Here is a 13,873-nt window from a genome sequence, read left to right as displayed (position 1 = left end):
GAAACTTCAAGGAAACAGGAAGGGAAAACTGCAAGAAGTAAGAAAAACACTTTTAAAAATCCTCTGGATTTTAAATCTTCACTTATCTTGTCAAAAAACAAAATAGCAGAGAGGTTTGCAAGTACTAAATGACTTCTGCACTTATCAAGTGTTTCAGCATTGACACTGTTCTTACTCAACCACAAAAGCTATTTGTTGTCTAATACTCTCTGGTGCCATGTTTGTTCTCCCTTATTCATGTAAAATATGCAGCGTGTCAGTGAATCCATTTTTCTTCCACCTTCTGGAAATGAAGAAAAAGAAAGATGAGCCCCCCTGGGCTGTTGGTGTTTGCAAGTCTTCCCCTGGAGTTGTCTTCCCAGAATGTACAATTTGAGGTTTATGCACTGGAAATAGATGCAATAAATGTTTCTTTAGAAAATGCTTCCCCTAATTTACTTGTAAAGCAGAAATTGTAAAGTTCTTCACAGGTCACTTTTTCACTTTTTTTCTCTCAGAAACTTGACTATGACTTGATTGAAGGTTTTATGTGATAAAATAATTCAGGTATACTTTCTCCTGGCTTGAAGAACTTAAATGAGACTTAGGCTTTGACACTTTACAATTGTCTATGCTTTCTAGCACTGAAAAGGAGTGCATATTGCAGGATGTCTCTAACATGTTGAATTTTATCCTTAACTTTCAGAGAGCTTCCATCTCAGCCCTGTGCTACTCTCTAAGGCACTAATGTCCTCATCCTCCTCTTCAGTGTTGGAGGCGGAGATTTTCCAGTACATTGATGTACATCAAGGTGATTTCGTCGAGGTAGGAGCTCTATGGCAGTGAAATAACGAGCACAGAAATGGTGCCCTGGGGCTTGTGCTCTACACATCAGATAGGTCTTTGTCACTAAGGTAGCCAGCAGGGTTCCAGGTCTGGCATCAGGTGTGCCACATGTACTTCACAAAGCAAAGCTGCAATGGGACAGTCTATGTTAGAGACCCTTTGGGTGAAAGAGGGATTTGCATGGACTTCTACAAACCTGATGGTTGTAGGCGTCTTTTGGGCATGTGCAAAAAGAGGCTCCACTGAGCCAAAATGCATCCACGTAGGAGAAGCAAGTCAGAAAGGATGCTCTCTCACTTTACATCAGAACAGATTTCTGTACATTTGCTCTTGACAAGGACAGTAGTTTTGGTCCCATGCTGGTTAGTGCTTTCATTTTTGTCAGTTCCCTGTGAAAAGGCAGAGATATAACCAGTCCAGTCAGTATCAGTTATGCTTTAAAGCTGTGAGCACTTCTGAATCCTCATGAGGATCACTCAAGTAATTCAGACATAATGCAATTTCTGCCATGCAAACTGGCCAGCATCTAGTCTACCTCTTCCCCCACTGTGTGTTAGATCCATGGTTGATGGTGCGAATGCCTAAGTATGGGTACCCTCCCTGTTTAGAAAATCAGGACTCTTAACCCTGGGGACCCATCTAAGGTATCCCTCTCAATTCTGAAGTCTTACGGCATCCATGACATTGCTGTGATGGCATAAAAAAATAAATCATTGTCCAATGTGACACTTTTTGTGTTCCAGGGCCAAACATCACAGCATCCTTGGTGACCTAACTGCACTTCTTTCCTTCCTGAGCAGGTGCTTAAGGAGTGGGTGGCTGTGGAAAGCGATTCTGTTCAACCTGGTCTGAGGAAAGAAGTAATACGAATGATGGCATTGGCAGCAGACAGACTTGAAGTGCTGGGAGCCACTGTTAATTTAGTAAACCTTGGTTCACATCAGGTGCCTGTCTCACTCTTGTATTTAAAACATCACATTTGCACATGTGACTTACCTATTACATTAAGTGCTATGTATATGCATGTGTGTGTTATGACTTACTGATATTTTTGGTAGCTGGATAACAATTTCTCAAGTCGTCTTCAACTTGAAGTTATAGGCCTCCTGCCACCTGCCTGTGGCAAAATCAACCCCCAGATTAGCCTGTGTGGCTTTTGACTATTTCAGTGTCACAGTTTTGTCACTACAACACAGTCAGCTTTGTCTTCTCCAGTGCTGGGAAGAGTTTAGTAACAAGTGCATTTATAACAGTAAAACATTTAGAAGAACCCCATAAAGTCCCTGCAGAACCTAAAGATGTGGAGATTGAAACCTTAATTTCTCTGGGTAAGTTAGAGCTGAATTCAAAGCTAGACTTGTGGACTGGCTCTACTGAGAGCCAACTGAGTGAGCAGAAGTATTTTCAATACTAAAAACTCCATTTTTTGGGTAACATTTGCAAGTTTTCAACGGCTTGCGTTTTTAACGTTTCTCTGCAGTTGCCTGATGGCCAGGACCTTCCACTACCACCTGTGATTCTTGGGGAACTGGGGAAGGATCCACAAAACCCAACTGTATGTTTCTATGGTCATGTGGATGTGCAGCCTGCCAAAAAAGATGATGGCTGGAAAACTGACCCTTACACACTGACAGAAATCAATGGTGTGTACCTGGTCATTGGTTTTGTATTGTTATTTGAATACATGACTGATACTCTGAGTGGAGGGAGGTTCCCTGTATATTTAACCAACGTATAAGGACTTATCCCATAGAAATCTCTGGGACAAATCCAGCAGCTTTGAGTCTTGATGGCCATGCTGTGATGAGTGAGATCCATCATTTGGTGTGGAAGGGCCACATGAGGTTAATGTTGCTTTACAGAGTATTCAATAGAGAATCCGTTTCTGCTTTCAAGTTGTTGGATCAACCATTATTCTGCCTTTCACTCCCTGATCTTCTTTCATAATCCTTAGTACCTCCACCTGCCATGCTGGAGCTAAGGAGCACTGGTGGTGGAAGAATGAGAGGCCCCCCTTAATGTAATCTTCCATTACAGCCAGCTGAGCTTCATTCACTGAAGAAACAAAAAGGATGGGTAGAGGGTCAGTGGAGAAGTAAGACCCCAAGAACCCAAATATCCTGATAACCAGGATTATAGCCATTAGGGACAGATGGAAAGGGATCCTGTTGGGTCTAGTTCGGACTCAGTTGTTTGGACCAGTTCCAGACAGCCTTACTGGGGTAACTCTTCTGCCTCCAGTGGGGAATGTCACAGGTATTTATCACTGTACATGAAATGGAAATCTGTCCCTCAATATAACTGTACAGTCAAACACTTAAAAAAAAAAAAGTTATGTACTTAGACTTGCAGCTTCATGCTTTTGCTGTGGTATTTACCTGTGGGATTTTTGCTGTGTGCTACCCGAGCTGGCTGATGCATACAGAAGCTGTGTACTGTGCAAACTCTCCAGGCATGCTAGAGTGAACAAACAGCTCCTAAGAACAAAAGTGAAGCTCAGAAATTGGCATGTCATAGAAACCACAATATGATATATTCAAAAAGAAAAAAGCGAACCAGTCCACTGGGAAACACCCACCACCTTATTTAAAACAAGCCAGTGAAATCGTGATTCTTTTTACACTCCGCTTGACATCACTACAGCTTCTGTGGCAACAGGAGTTTGCTAATTGCACTGAAGTGATGAGAGAAGTTTCAAAGATAGCTTAAAAACTTTCCTTGTTTCTTTTTAAGGAAATCTTTATGGGCGGGGAGCAACAGATAATAAAGGACCCGTCTTAGCTTGGATAAATGCAGTGGAAGCATTCAAAGCCTTGAAATTAGTAGGTACCAATGAAGACTTCTATTACTATTACTACTATCATTAGTATTATATTTCTCTGGAGGAATACATTAGCTTTCTTGTGAGTTAGATGATGCATCTCTGTCCCAGCAGCCTACCTGCATTTTGAAATATTAGCTTATTTCTAATGCTATATCCAGTAAGAATCTGTCCTTGAGCATTTATATTTTTACTAGTCTGTATGTAATGTAAATATGATATTGCTGTCATTGCCCTGCAGAGGAAAACACACTGGGGGAAGCATTCAATTATACTCTATTCTCTTGAGAGCTTTTAAAATAGTGAAGTAACATACATCACAAATTGGTCATGAAGACTTATCTCTGCTGTTATATTCTGCCAATCTTGGGTTCTGTCTGCCTACAAGTTGCCTCTAATTTATATGCATGCATGAAGAGAACAAGTATCTAAAGAAGCTTATATGTAATGGGCTGTTCTTTCAGCAATGTATTAGATTTATCAAAGAAAATTCTTTGAATGGGTGCATTAACCAACTACAAATATACTCAGAGACTTACACATCTCTAAGTAGTTTTTGTTAGACTACTGAGAGTTTTGTACCTCTGTTATGACATTGTGGCACAAATTGAGTGTAAGTCTTGACTTTAAAAGTCCTTCTGCAATATTCTGGAAAACTGATGTTTTTTTCTTGCATCAGTAGTACTGAATCGACCTCAGTGTCCCTAAGTGCAAGCAAACACACACATTGTTATTTTGCTGCAGATTAGGTGCTGTTAGTGGATATGGTTATGTGGCTATCTGTTCGCATCTTTCCAGTTTTTCAAATCACTAATAGCTATTTTGGCATTTGAACAAGTAAGCAAAAAGAAATCTTTGTCATTTGAAGCCTTTCCCTAGAAAAGAGCACAAGCCATCAGACAATATTCATGAACAGTTTGTTTCTAAATTTTTTTGTGGTCATTTGATGAACCATTGGTGGTTCACATAACGAAGTTCATTTAATTCTATTCATTTGTGCCTGGATTTAATCTGAGCATTGAATCAACACTGAAAACATCTTAAAACCTGTAATGAGAAAATGAATTGGAATGGAAAACTAAGCTAAAATTTATTTATCTTATGGGATGTGTCAGCATTTCTAACTTGCACTATTTCATTAAAAAAGTTCTCTTAATTACCCTTGGCAACGCATCCTTATGAACTTGCAGACAAACAGATTCGTGAGTTCTAAAAGGACAATTATAGTAGAATTACCAGCAGCATTTTTGCCACCATGTAAGTAACTCTGGTGATAGATAACATGTTGGGAAAACTGCAGTAGTGGACCTCTGCTGGTGGTTCCCGCATGGGCACTAACAGTGGAAATATGAGAGGCAGGAAATTTTTTGTGAAAATACAACTGTTCTTACCTAGTTAGACTTTCCAGAACAATTAGAATTTTTAATAGTACTGGGAGCCTATTTAATGAGACAGTCAAGCAAGTTTTCTGAAAACACAAAAAAAGAAAAAAAAGATATTGCTCTCCTTCAAAACTGAAAAGTAGATAAAAACACGAGGAAAATAAAGTTTTTTTTTGGGAAACTGCATGTGTATATTTATCACTGCCCTTCCTACTGAAGTAAGCTATATATTCTATGTCTTTCTTTTCCTAACACAATGTGTACTGCAAGCCAGTCTGCTTTTGATTTCAAATATTATTTTATTGTTTTGTTTTTTTTTAAAATGCTTGTTCTTTACCCAGACCTCTCTAATGTTCATTTAGGCTATGCCAGTGAACTTCAAGTTTGTAATTGAAGGCATGGAAGAAGCAGGGTCCTTGGGGCTAGAAAAGTTACTTGAAGAAGAAAAGCAGTGCTTTTTCTCTGATGTTGATTATGTTGTGATTTCGGACAACCTCTGGCTCAGCAACAAGAAACCTGGTCTTACATATGGGAGTCGGGGAAATGCCTGCTTCTTTGTGGAGGTAAAGGACACAGGTTCATTTGAACTGGGCCCCTCACCAGAGAGCCGTGAGGTACCTGTAATCACATCTGTATCTGCTTGCAGAAAAAGGCTTGAGAGCAAGCTTAATATTTACAAAAAGAGAGCTTTCTCCCATATCCTTTCTGGCTTGTGCAGATTTCCCGCCTCATTTCAGTTAAATTAGCCTTATTTACTTTCATTAACTCCTCTTCAATCATCATTTCTTCACTTACCTCTCTCCTCTTGACCTGTTTCCTATCCCATTACTCTTCTACCACTCTCCCAGTCTCTCCTCATCACCTCCTTCTTACATCAGCTCCATTCTCTTGTAGCATCATCCCTGTACTCCTCGACTCTCTCACTTCATTTCTTCTGCTGCTCTGCCCTTTTGCAGCAGACACCACTTAATGCAATGTATCTGCCTAAAGGGACTCAAGTTAGTTGGATCCCTGTGTTTAAAAGCCACACAAGATTTTTGTAACTATTGGCAGAAACAAATAATAGTGCACTGTAGTGTATTTAGCAGCTAATGTGAGCTACTGTGAAATGAAGAGCAGAAATTTATCATCTGGAAACTTCTTGATGAAGCATAAAAGGAATTCAGAGAGAAGATTAAAGAACTAGAGAACTAAAGAAAAATCTGCATTAACCTTTACGTCTGAATAAGAATGAAATTTGTTTTTAACCAAAAGAGCCTGGGCAGCCTTGATTCAGTTCTTCTAAGTCTTGGTTAAGAAAAATGATGCTATTAAAACATCCAAAATTATCTCTGCCTGCTACCAGACAGTTGGCTGTAATGAGATTTTGAGAAGAATAAACAAGTTCATTGCAGGAAAATAGTTTATGATAAACCTGAGTATGAAAACGTGTCTGAAAAAAGAACCCATTTAATAAACCAAATGCCTCTCTCTATTCTAAAGCTGTATGATTCAAGAGACCTCTAAATTCTTATTTGTTGCAATCTGCAATTAAGTTTGGGTATATATTTTCTTAATGAAAAGCAAGTAAGGTTCCTCCTTGCCTTTGTTATTAAGATTTTGCATTAAGTAAAAAGGATAGAGAACTTGAAGACTTTATTCTGCAATGTTAGAAACGGTAATATGCAAGTGTTTCACTTACAATGTAATTAATCTTACTGAAGCAAAAGAGGGAATGGGGAGGGACCCTTGCTTTCAGATGCCTGGAAGTGCTAGAGACAGCTGAATTTCTCTCTCTAGTGGTAACAACAGAGCCTTATCTTCTCTTTGCCAAAGCAGATTGTTCCTGACATGATGTTTTCCATTTTAAAAATAGCAATACATAATTGTTTTCTATTCATTTGCGGCCTTGTTTAAAAAATAAAGCCACCAGTGGCTGTGGAAAACACTTGCAGGAGAATAAGGTAGGGCATATTTTTATGTAATCAGTGTTTTTGATACAGGTTGAATGTGGTGACAAGGACCTTCACTCTGGAACTTTTGGAGGCATCATTCATGAGCCAATGGTGGACCTGATAGCTCTACTGGGTAATAACACGCATCATTGCTCAGGAGTAACTGGGGAACAGTGCCTAGCAATTAGTCTAATGAAGATCAGTGCTATGTTTAATTGACGTGAGTCAGGCAAGTCTAATTGGAGCAGGATTCCCAGGTTTCCAAACCTCAGCATAGCTGTGGTTGCAGCAGCTGAGGAAGGGAATGTCACCAGTAAGGCCTGGACGTGCTGTTGTAATTCATGTGTCAATCAAGAGCTTTTAAGGATTGGGGGTAACTTGAATGCATACACAGGTAGTGAAACCTGACTTTTAATGGTAATTTGTATCTCAATAGGATGATGTTCTCACCTCAGCAGCTGGGCTGACACTCCACACGCTCCACACAAACAGCAGCTCAGTGGTTTTTTTAATAAGTCTGAAAATGCATCAAGTTAGGTGCCACAACTTGACAGGTGCAGATAGTTTTTAGTAGTTAGTTGTCAGGCTTACTTATTCAGTAGACAGTTAGGTGGAAGGGAAAAGGAGTTGTGATTGCCAAGTGGAAGACATTGGTCCCACTTGTACTGATACCTCTGTCTTATTTTGTAGACAGCCTTGTGGATCCCACAGGTCGTATTCAGATCCCTGGAATCTATGACAGTGTCGCTGCCCTGACGGAGGAGGAGAGGAAATTGTATGAATCGATTGAATTTGATCTAGAGGAACATAAAAATAACAGTGGTGTGAAGAAATTCCTCTATGGAACCAAGGTAACATAGAATCTGTATAAATGGTCAGCAGAAAGAATTTAAATTGCCCTTTTGTAACATTTATGTACTGAAAGATATGCTCAGTCAATGGCAAGCTCAAAATAAAATAAAGAAGCACAGAGCATTAAAAGATAAATAGAATTAATCTGCTGAAAATGCAAGATACTGCATAAAGAGGTCAGTGATCGGAAACATGAGTAATCTATAAAAAGGAATAATGTAAAACTAACAGTGTTGCTCCCTGTCTCTTGTAGTGCAGAACCTCTCCCCCTTACCTAACCAGCCAAACAAAATAAACATTAAAACCCCTGCACACAGATTACGTGGTAGGAAAGAAGTTGTATTTAGCTTTGAAAAAATAGGAGGCAGCTTCAGGCGGATGTGATTTGAGATGATTTTTATTTGTTTAATTCAGATTTTGATATCTTCTGAGCATGCCAGAAAAGCATCTAAAGCTGTAAGTCTCTCTGTGCCAGTATTTTAAAATTATATTCTAAATTAAAAAACACAGCAGGTAAGGGCTGGCTTAGAAAGACCTCTCTGCATAAGAGTGGCAGCTGGGAGAAAGGGAAGGAGTGGTTCATTTTTTTATGTAACTATACTGGTATAAGCTCTAACATAGATGCTTTTATGTCCATGCAAAAGCTTCTGAATTAGCCTAAGCTAGACTGTAATAATCAGTAAAACAGAAGTATAACGTAACTACACTACGTAAGTTTTGATGCTTTACCTATATGAGGATGAAGTGCTGTAAATGTTATGTGTACATAAAGCTGTAGTCTCAAAAAATTGGAGTAGAAGGAAAGGAGCTGTGCCCTGGGGTTCTTCAGGAAGACTAATTTATAAAGAGCAACTAGAAAAAAACCAGTATTTTTTCCTGAGAAAGAAAGGAAATACTGGGGTTTTTTTCTAGTAGCTCTTTATAAATAGAGTCTTCCTTAGAATAGACATATACTTTTTATTTTTTTCCCTTCTTCTTGTCTCCAGAAAAACAGATCCACTTGGTTACTGAACATTATTTTCTTACCTCTTGTGTTATTTAAGCCATCATTAGTATGCTTTCTTTCCTGGTATCGTCTGGGAGGGGTCTGGCTAAACTGGTCATAGGTTTCTCTCACTTGAAGTTCTGAGATCAGTAGATGGTCAGATCAGAAGTTGTTCTGATTTTATTTTGCACCAAAAAAATTTACTTCCAATATATTTTTTTAATGATGCTCCACTTTTCTAGTTGCACATGAAAAGCTGTTCTCATCTAAGTATTTCAAAATACAAACAATTATTAACTAGAAAGTAGTATCATTTTTTAAAATTAAGAGATAGGAGCATGGAGTTACAAATCAAACATCTTTAAAAAACAGAGGTCTTCTAATACAAATTTTAGGATGGAAAAATCTTGTTTCTTCACATTAGCGATACTGGTTGTGAATGGCTCCAGCGTAATCCCTTTTATTTTCAATGCTGTTTTTTGAAGGAAGAAATACTTCTGCACCTGTGGCGTTACCCTTCCCTCTCTATTCATGGGATTGAAGGAGCTTTTCATGAACCAGGAATTAAAACCGTCATTCCAGCAAAAGTCACTGGCAAATTCTCCATCCGACAGGTGCCTCACATGGACCTTTTGGTTGTGAAACAACAGGTAAGAGGCAAACCTTTTCTTTGGCCTTTACTGTATAAACTAAGTCACTTTTAGCACCTCATAATTAACGCCCCAAGTAGTAAACTGAATGTTTCTAGCATTTATATGTTTCTAGAGCAGAAGTGGGGATGTGGGTGTCAGCTTGAGCTGCAAGAAGATGAACGCTTCTGAGTGCACCCTGTTTTCCCTGCAGGTGGTGGAGCACCTGGAGGGTGTATTTTCCAAGAGGAACAGCCCAAACAAACTAAAGGTGTCTATGCCTTTGGGTATGAAGCCCTGGCTCACTGCTGTTAACAATCCCCTATATAAAGCAGCAAGAAAGGCAATAAAAACAGGTATGTTCCTTCTTTTTTCAGTTCTTAATGTGTCTGCAACTGTGCAGGGGAATTGTGCTCATCCGCAGAGCTGAAGGGATTCTGCTGTTCAGTGCTACAGTCACTTGCCCATGTGAATCTCACTGATTTTTATATAACAACTCAGTCGCATCTTCTTCCACACCTTGCTGAATTGGGGTATATTTAGCAGGAGTAGCCAAAAAACCTCATTTAGTTTCTTTGTGTACTAATATGAAGCCAAAGGTTTGTAGAGTGCAGCTGATTCATGAAATCAATTGGCTACGCACTCAAACCAATTTCTGCTCAGAAGCTCTTAATAACAACTATCTGCTCAAAGATATGGTAGCAGAAGAAAGCACCTTTATTTGACTTAATAATGAATCCATTTTTCCCATGTATTTCAGTTTTTGGAGAAGATCCAGATTTTATTCGGGATGGTTCAACAATTCCTGTAGCCAGAATGTTTCAGACTATAATGCAGAAAAGTGTGATGATGTTTCCGATCGGAGCAGCTGACGATGGGGAGCACTCCCAGAATGAGAAAATAAGCAGGTTTCTTTTATTTGTCCATTTGTGCTATAAGAGAAAAGGAAGGAAACAAAGTCCCCAGGTACCTATGTATAAGCACTGCCAGATGGGAAGATTTGTTCTCCACTGGACAGTCCCAAACTGCTGTCTCTGTCAAACTTGTTGCTGTACCAAGCAGAAAGCAAAATTCCCAATCTAACACTTTCATGAAGTGTTTACTCAGTCTTTAAATACATTGCACTGACAATTTTAATTTCACTGTCAATTAAATTTGCCTCTGGTCTGAAAGACGATGATGGAGATGGGCACCTTTCTGTCACAGCATCCATTTCAAAGCTTTCCATTTGGACATACTCAGATTAAGTAAAGGCTTTAATGGTTTTCAGTATAAATGGGTATAAAGGTTTATTTATATTATAGGCACCAAAACTAGTGTAATGATATCAAAATAAGCTTAAATTTGCCACTTGTGTTCATTCTTTGAGGACCCATGGTAAGACACATTTCAGCATGTTGCCTGAACATTTGTGAAGCTTCTGAGTCAAATCATGCCGAGCTCGAGGAGCTGGAGAATGCTACAATAATTCTCAAATTATTTTTTGTTGTACTTCAGTATAGCCTCAACCCTTGTGGCTGCAGACAACAGTCATTAGGGGACATAATACCAGAAAAAGTTTCCTCAGTGAGTCCTTCAGAGGAATGCCAGTTGCAGTATGTCCAGAATTTCTGTGCACTTGGCCCTTTTTTTTGGGTGACCAATCTTGCAGATTCCTCTGAAGACTCTGAAATCTTCACTGGACTATGCCACTAATGTGAAGAGCAGAACTGTCTGACACGACTTCATTCTCTTTCCTTCTTCATAGACACAACTACATTGAAGGAACAAAAGTGTTTGCAGCCTTTTTCCTGGAGATATCAAAGCTACATCAGCATTTACATGAAACTTCCAGCACAGAGACTAACAACTGATAGATGGTCACAAGAAAAACAGCAAAATACTTTTTTCAGTCTTAAGTTTTCTAACTTCCTGAACTGGAAAACCACATAAATTGCGCATTCAGTGGGTCTGAATTGGTGGAAAAAATAAATGCCATAGTATTCCTTGCCATACTCCTAAAAGGCAGGCATTTGTGATCCAGTCAATCAAGTGATCTTATCCCTAATGCTATTAAATAGTGTTAGAGATAGTTAATTCTTGCTGAGTGGAATATGTTACATTTTGGCTTTAAAAATCAGGGCAAAGGGAACTTTGACATTTATTTCATTAAAATGCCTTTATTTTTGTTTTGTAGTACTGCCATATTCATGCTGCCTAGCTCATATTCCAGTTTCTGAATATGAGCAATACTCAACACTGTTGTTTTCTCTTAACTTTATACAAAAATTGTCTATTTAATCATTTGAAGAAAGGTACACTACCATGTTAACCTCTTCCCTGTCTTTCACTGAAGGCTGTAAATAGGAAATGCAATATAATTGGCTTGCTGAATTTGATGAAAAGACTTGACGATGAAGATTTATTTATGGCAATAATCTCTGAGGTAAACAGAACTGCAATAATAAATAAATATTTCCAAGTCTGGATTTTGCCTTTTCCCCTCCATTTAATCCAAATCTCTTCTCATTGTGCTGTGAGCACAGTATTAAAAACCACTACATCATGTGTGTCCTTAGTGTGACTTTCTTATTGTACAACAGAAAAAAGTTGTTGTGTCTGGCCCAAGTCTGTCATCAGAAGAGCATTCTTTCCACCCAGTTAGCAACTGGTGGTTGCTAATTACTTTTGAAGTATCAATTTACATTGATAATTGAATAAAAAGACCAATGATATATTTTGAAATTAAAGCAATTATTGAGTTCTGTTTGCTGTTCACAGAAAACACCTAGCACAAATTACACAATTCAAATCTGTAGCTCTTTTAATTTCAAAATGTGATTTTTGTTTATAACATGTACTTATTTCACACACAACCAAAGTGACTGAACCATATTTAAACAAAAACTTAATAGTGTTATCCCTGTTGTTAAAACAAATGACATGAATTAGTTGGTATCTTTCCTTTCTCTCCTGCAAAAAAAGTGCAATAAAGATGATTAAGGGCATAAGGTGTGGATGTGGAGTCTATAGAAGGGAATGCTGATATGGAAAGCTATCAGGATAAAGGTCATGGCTGAATTTAAAAACATAAATAGACAGGCTTCTGATTTTCAGTAGCTTCCCCTGAAATTCACAGGAGCTGGACATAAAGGTGGCTCGCCTTTTAAGAGGTCTGGGAGCAGAAATAATGTGAGATGCTTAGGTTTAAATCAGGTTCTCATCAAACACCCCCCTGGGACTGAAAGGCTCACAGTTCAGCTGTGAGAGCTGAGTAAGGCTGCTGGCAATGTTCAAGGTGAGGAGGAGGACTCGTCTCAGTCTTTCTTACTTGTCTTGGCTGGGCAGGCTGTGTAACTGCAGTGTAACTTTGGGTGCCCATGTGAGGAGAGAAGACTCCAAAACAAGTAATGAGTCTCCAACATCAGAAGACTCCAGTTCACACATCATCAACCTGCAGAACAGGCCCTCTGCAGTCTCTCAGCTCCCTTCACCTGTTTAAACCATTTAGGGACCAGCAAGGTAAGGAATGCTGCAGGGGAGAGCACTCCAGCTCTCCAGCCCACAGCACTCTGGGCAGATCAGTATGTGCTTAAAAGCTATTGCTCACTAAAGGTAAGTATGGTTGAAATTTTCTGAAGTATTTAAGTGCATACAATTGACATATAAAACATTATTTGCAATCTCCTGTTTTGCAGTGTCTTACGAAGGGATTTCAACCATCACTGAAAGAATAGCTACTCATAAAGATGATCCTTTTGGCAGAAGAGTAGAAAGCTCAGTGAGATGGTGGAGGTGGCAGATTTCATCGTGAAAGAGGTATGGAGGCTGTGTTTCTAGGAATAAAACTGCTTTGGAAAACATTGTAATCCATGCTGTCTATGGTTTCTGCAACACTAAGAAGCATAACTGAAGCTGGACTTATACGATACATAGTTTTTTTTATGTTGCTCTTTGAAACATCAAATAAAAATACAAAGTCAGCAAAGACAGCATCACTTTATAAGCACAGGCACTACACAGCAGTGTGCTGAAATAAGGTTCAGTTCTGAAATAGCCACTTACTGTCAATTTAAAACCATGTCTGTGAAACCAATGAATTATGCAGACTGTCTTCATATCTCCTTCAGTCCCAGAAAAGAGAAATAGCAGAAAACTTCAGTTTCAGATTCTCCTGTCCATGAAAGAGAGCACTGGGGAATCCACTCCTGTCCACACGGGTATCCAGAATACACCCCACAGATGGCAGACACAACTCAAGCCCTGTGTGAACATGCCCAGTGGAGTGACAACTGACCAAATGGAGCACCCCAGAGCACCTCTAATAGCACTGGGTGTCTATAGACACCCTATACAGCCAAGGTCTTCCTGTCTTCCTGGTACTTCATCACTAGACTTCCCTCCTGCAGGCTGTATATCCATGTTCTAGGGAATAGAAAGCTCAAGGGTAGGATCATGTTTTCCTA

The 13,873-nt window shown here is 39.1% G+C and overlaps 1 protein-coding gene across 1 annotated transcript; it reads left to right on the top strand.

The window, feature by feature from the left end:
* Positions 1-726: 726 nt before the first annotated feature.
* On the top strand, positions 727-11,281 carry CNDP1 (carnosine dipeptidase 1 (metallopeptidase M20 family)). The gene is made up of 11 exons (XM_010186029.1): positions 727-804; positions 1,626-1,769; positions 2,306-2,468; positions 3,559-3,647; positions 5,391-5,591; positions 7,011-7,095; positions 7,653-7,813; positions 9,285-9,449; positions 9,643-9,784; positions 10,189-10,336; positions 11,176-11,281. The coding sequence occupies exons 1-11, from the start codon at positions 727-729 to the stop codon at positions 11,279-11,281; spliced, it is 1,482 nt and encodes a 493-aa protein (XP_010184331.1).
* The last annotated feature ends 2,592 nt before the right edge of the window (positions 11,282-13,873 follow it).

The sequence above is a fragment of the Mesitornis unicolor genome, unplaced genomic scaffold, assembly GCF_000695765.1.
Source record: "Mesitornis unicolor isolate BGI_N332 unplaced genomic scaffold, ASM69576v1 scaffold28216, whole genome shotgun sequence".
NCBI lineage: Eukaryota > Metazoa > Chordata > Aves > Mesitornithiformes > Mesitornithidae > Mesitornis > Mesitornis unicolor.
Note: the sequence above shows the minus strand (reverse complement) of the source record. Positions and strands in the feature narration are given on the sequence as shown.

Coding starts and splice junctions, on each gene's coding strand:
- CNDP1 (XM_010186029.1), top strand. CDS start 727: ATGTCCTCATCCTCCTCTTCAGTGTTGGAGGCGGAGATTTTCCAGTAC. Junction 7,096..7,652: donor GGACCTGATAGCTCTACTGG/GTAATAACACGC, acceptor CTTATTTTGTAG/ACAGCCTTGTGGATCCCACA. Junction 9,785..10,188: donor AAGAAAGGCAATAAAAACAG/GTATGTTCCTTC, acceptor CATGTATTTCAG/TTTTTGGAGAAGATCCAGAT.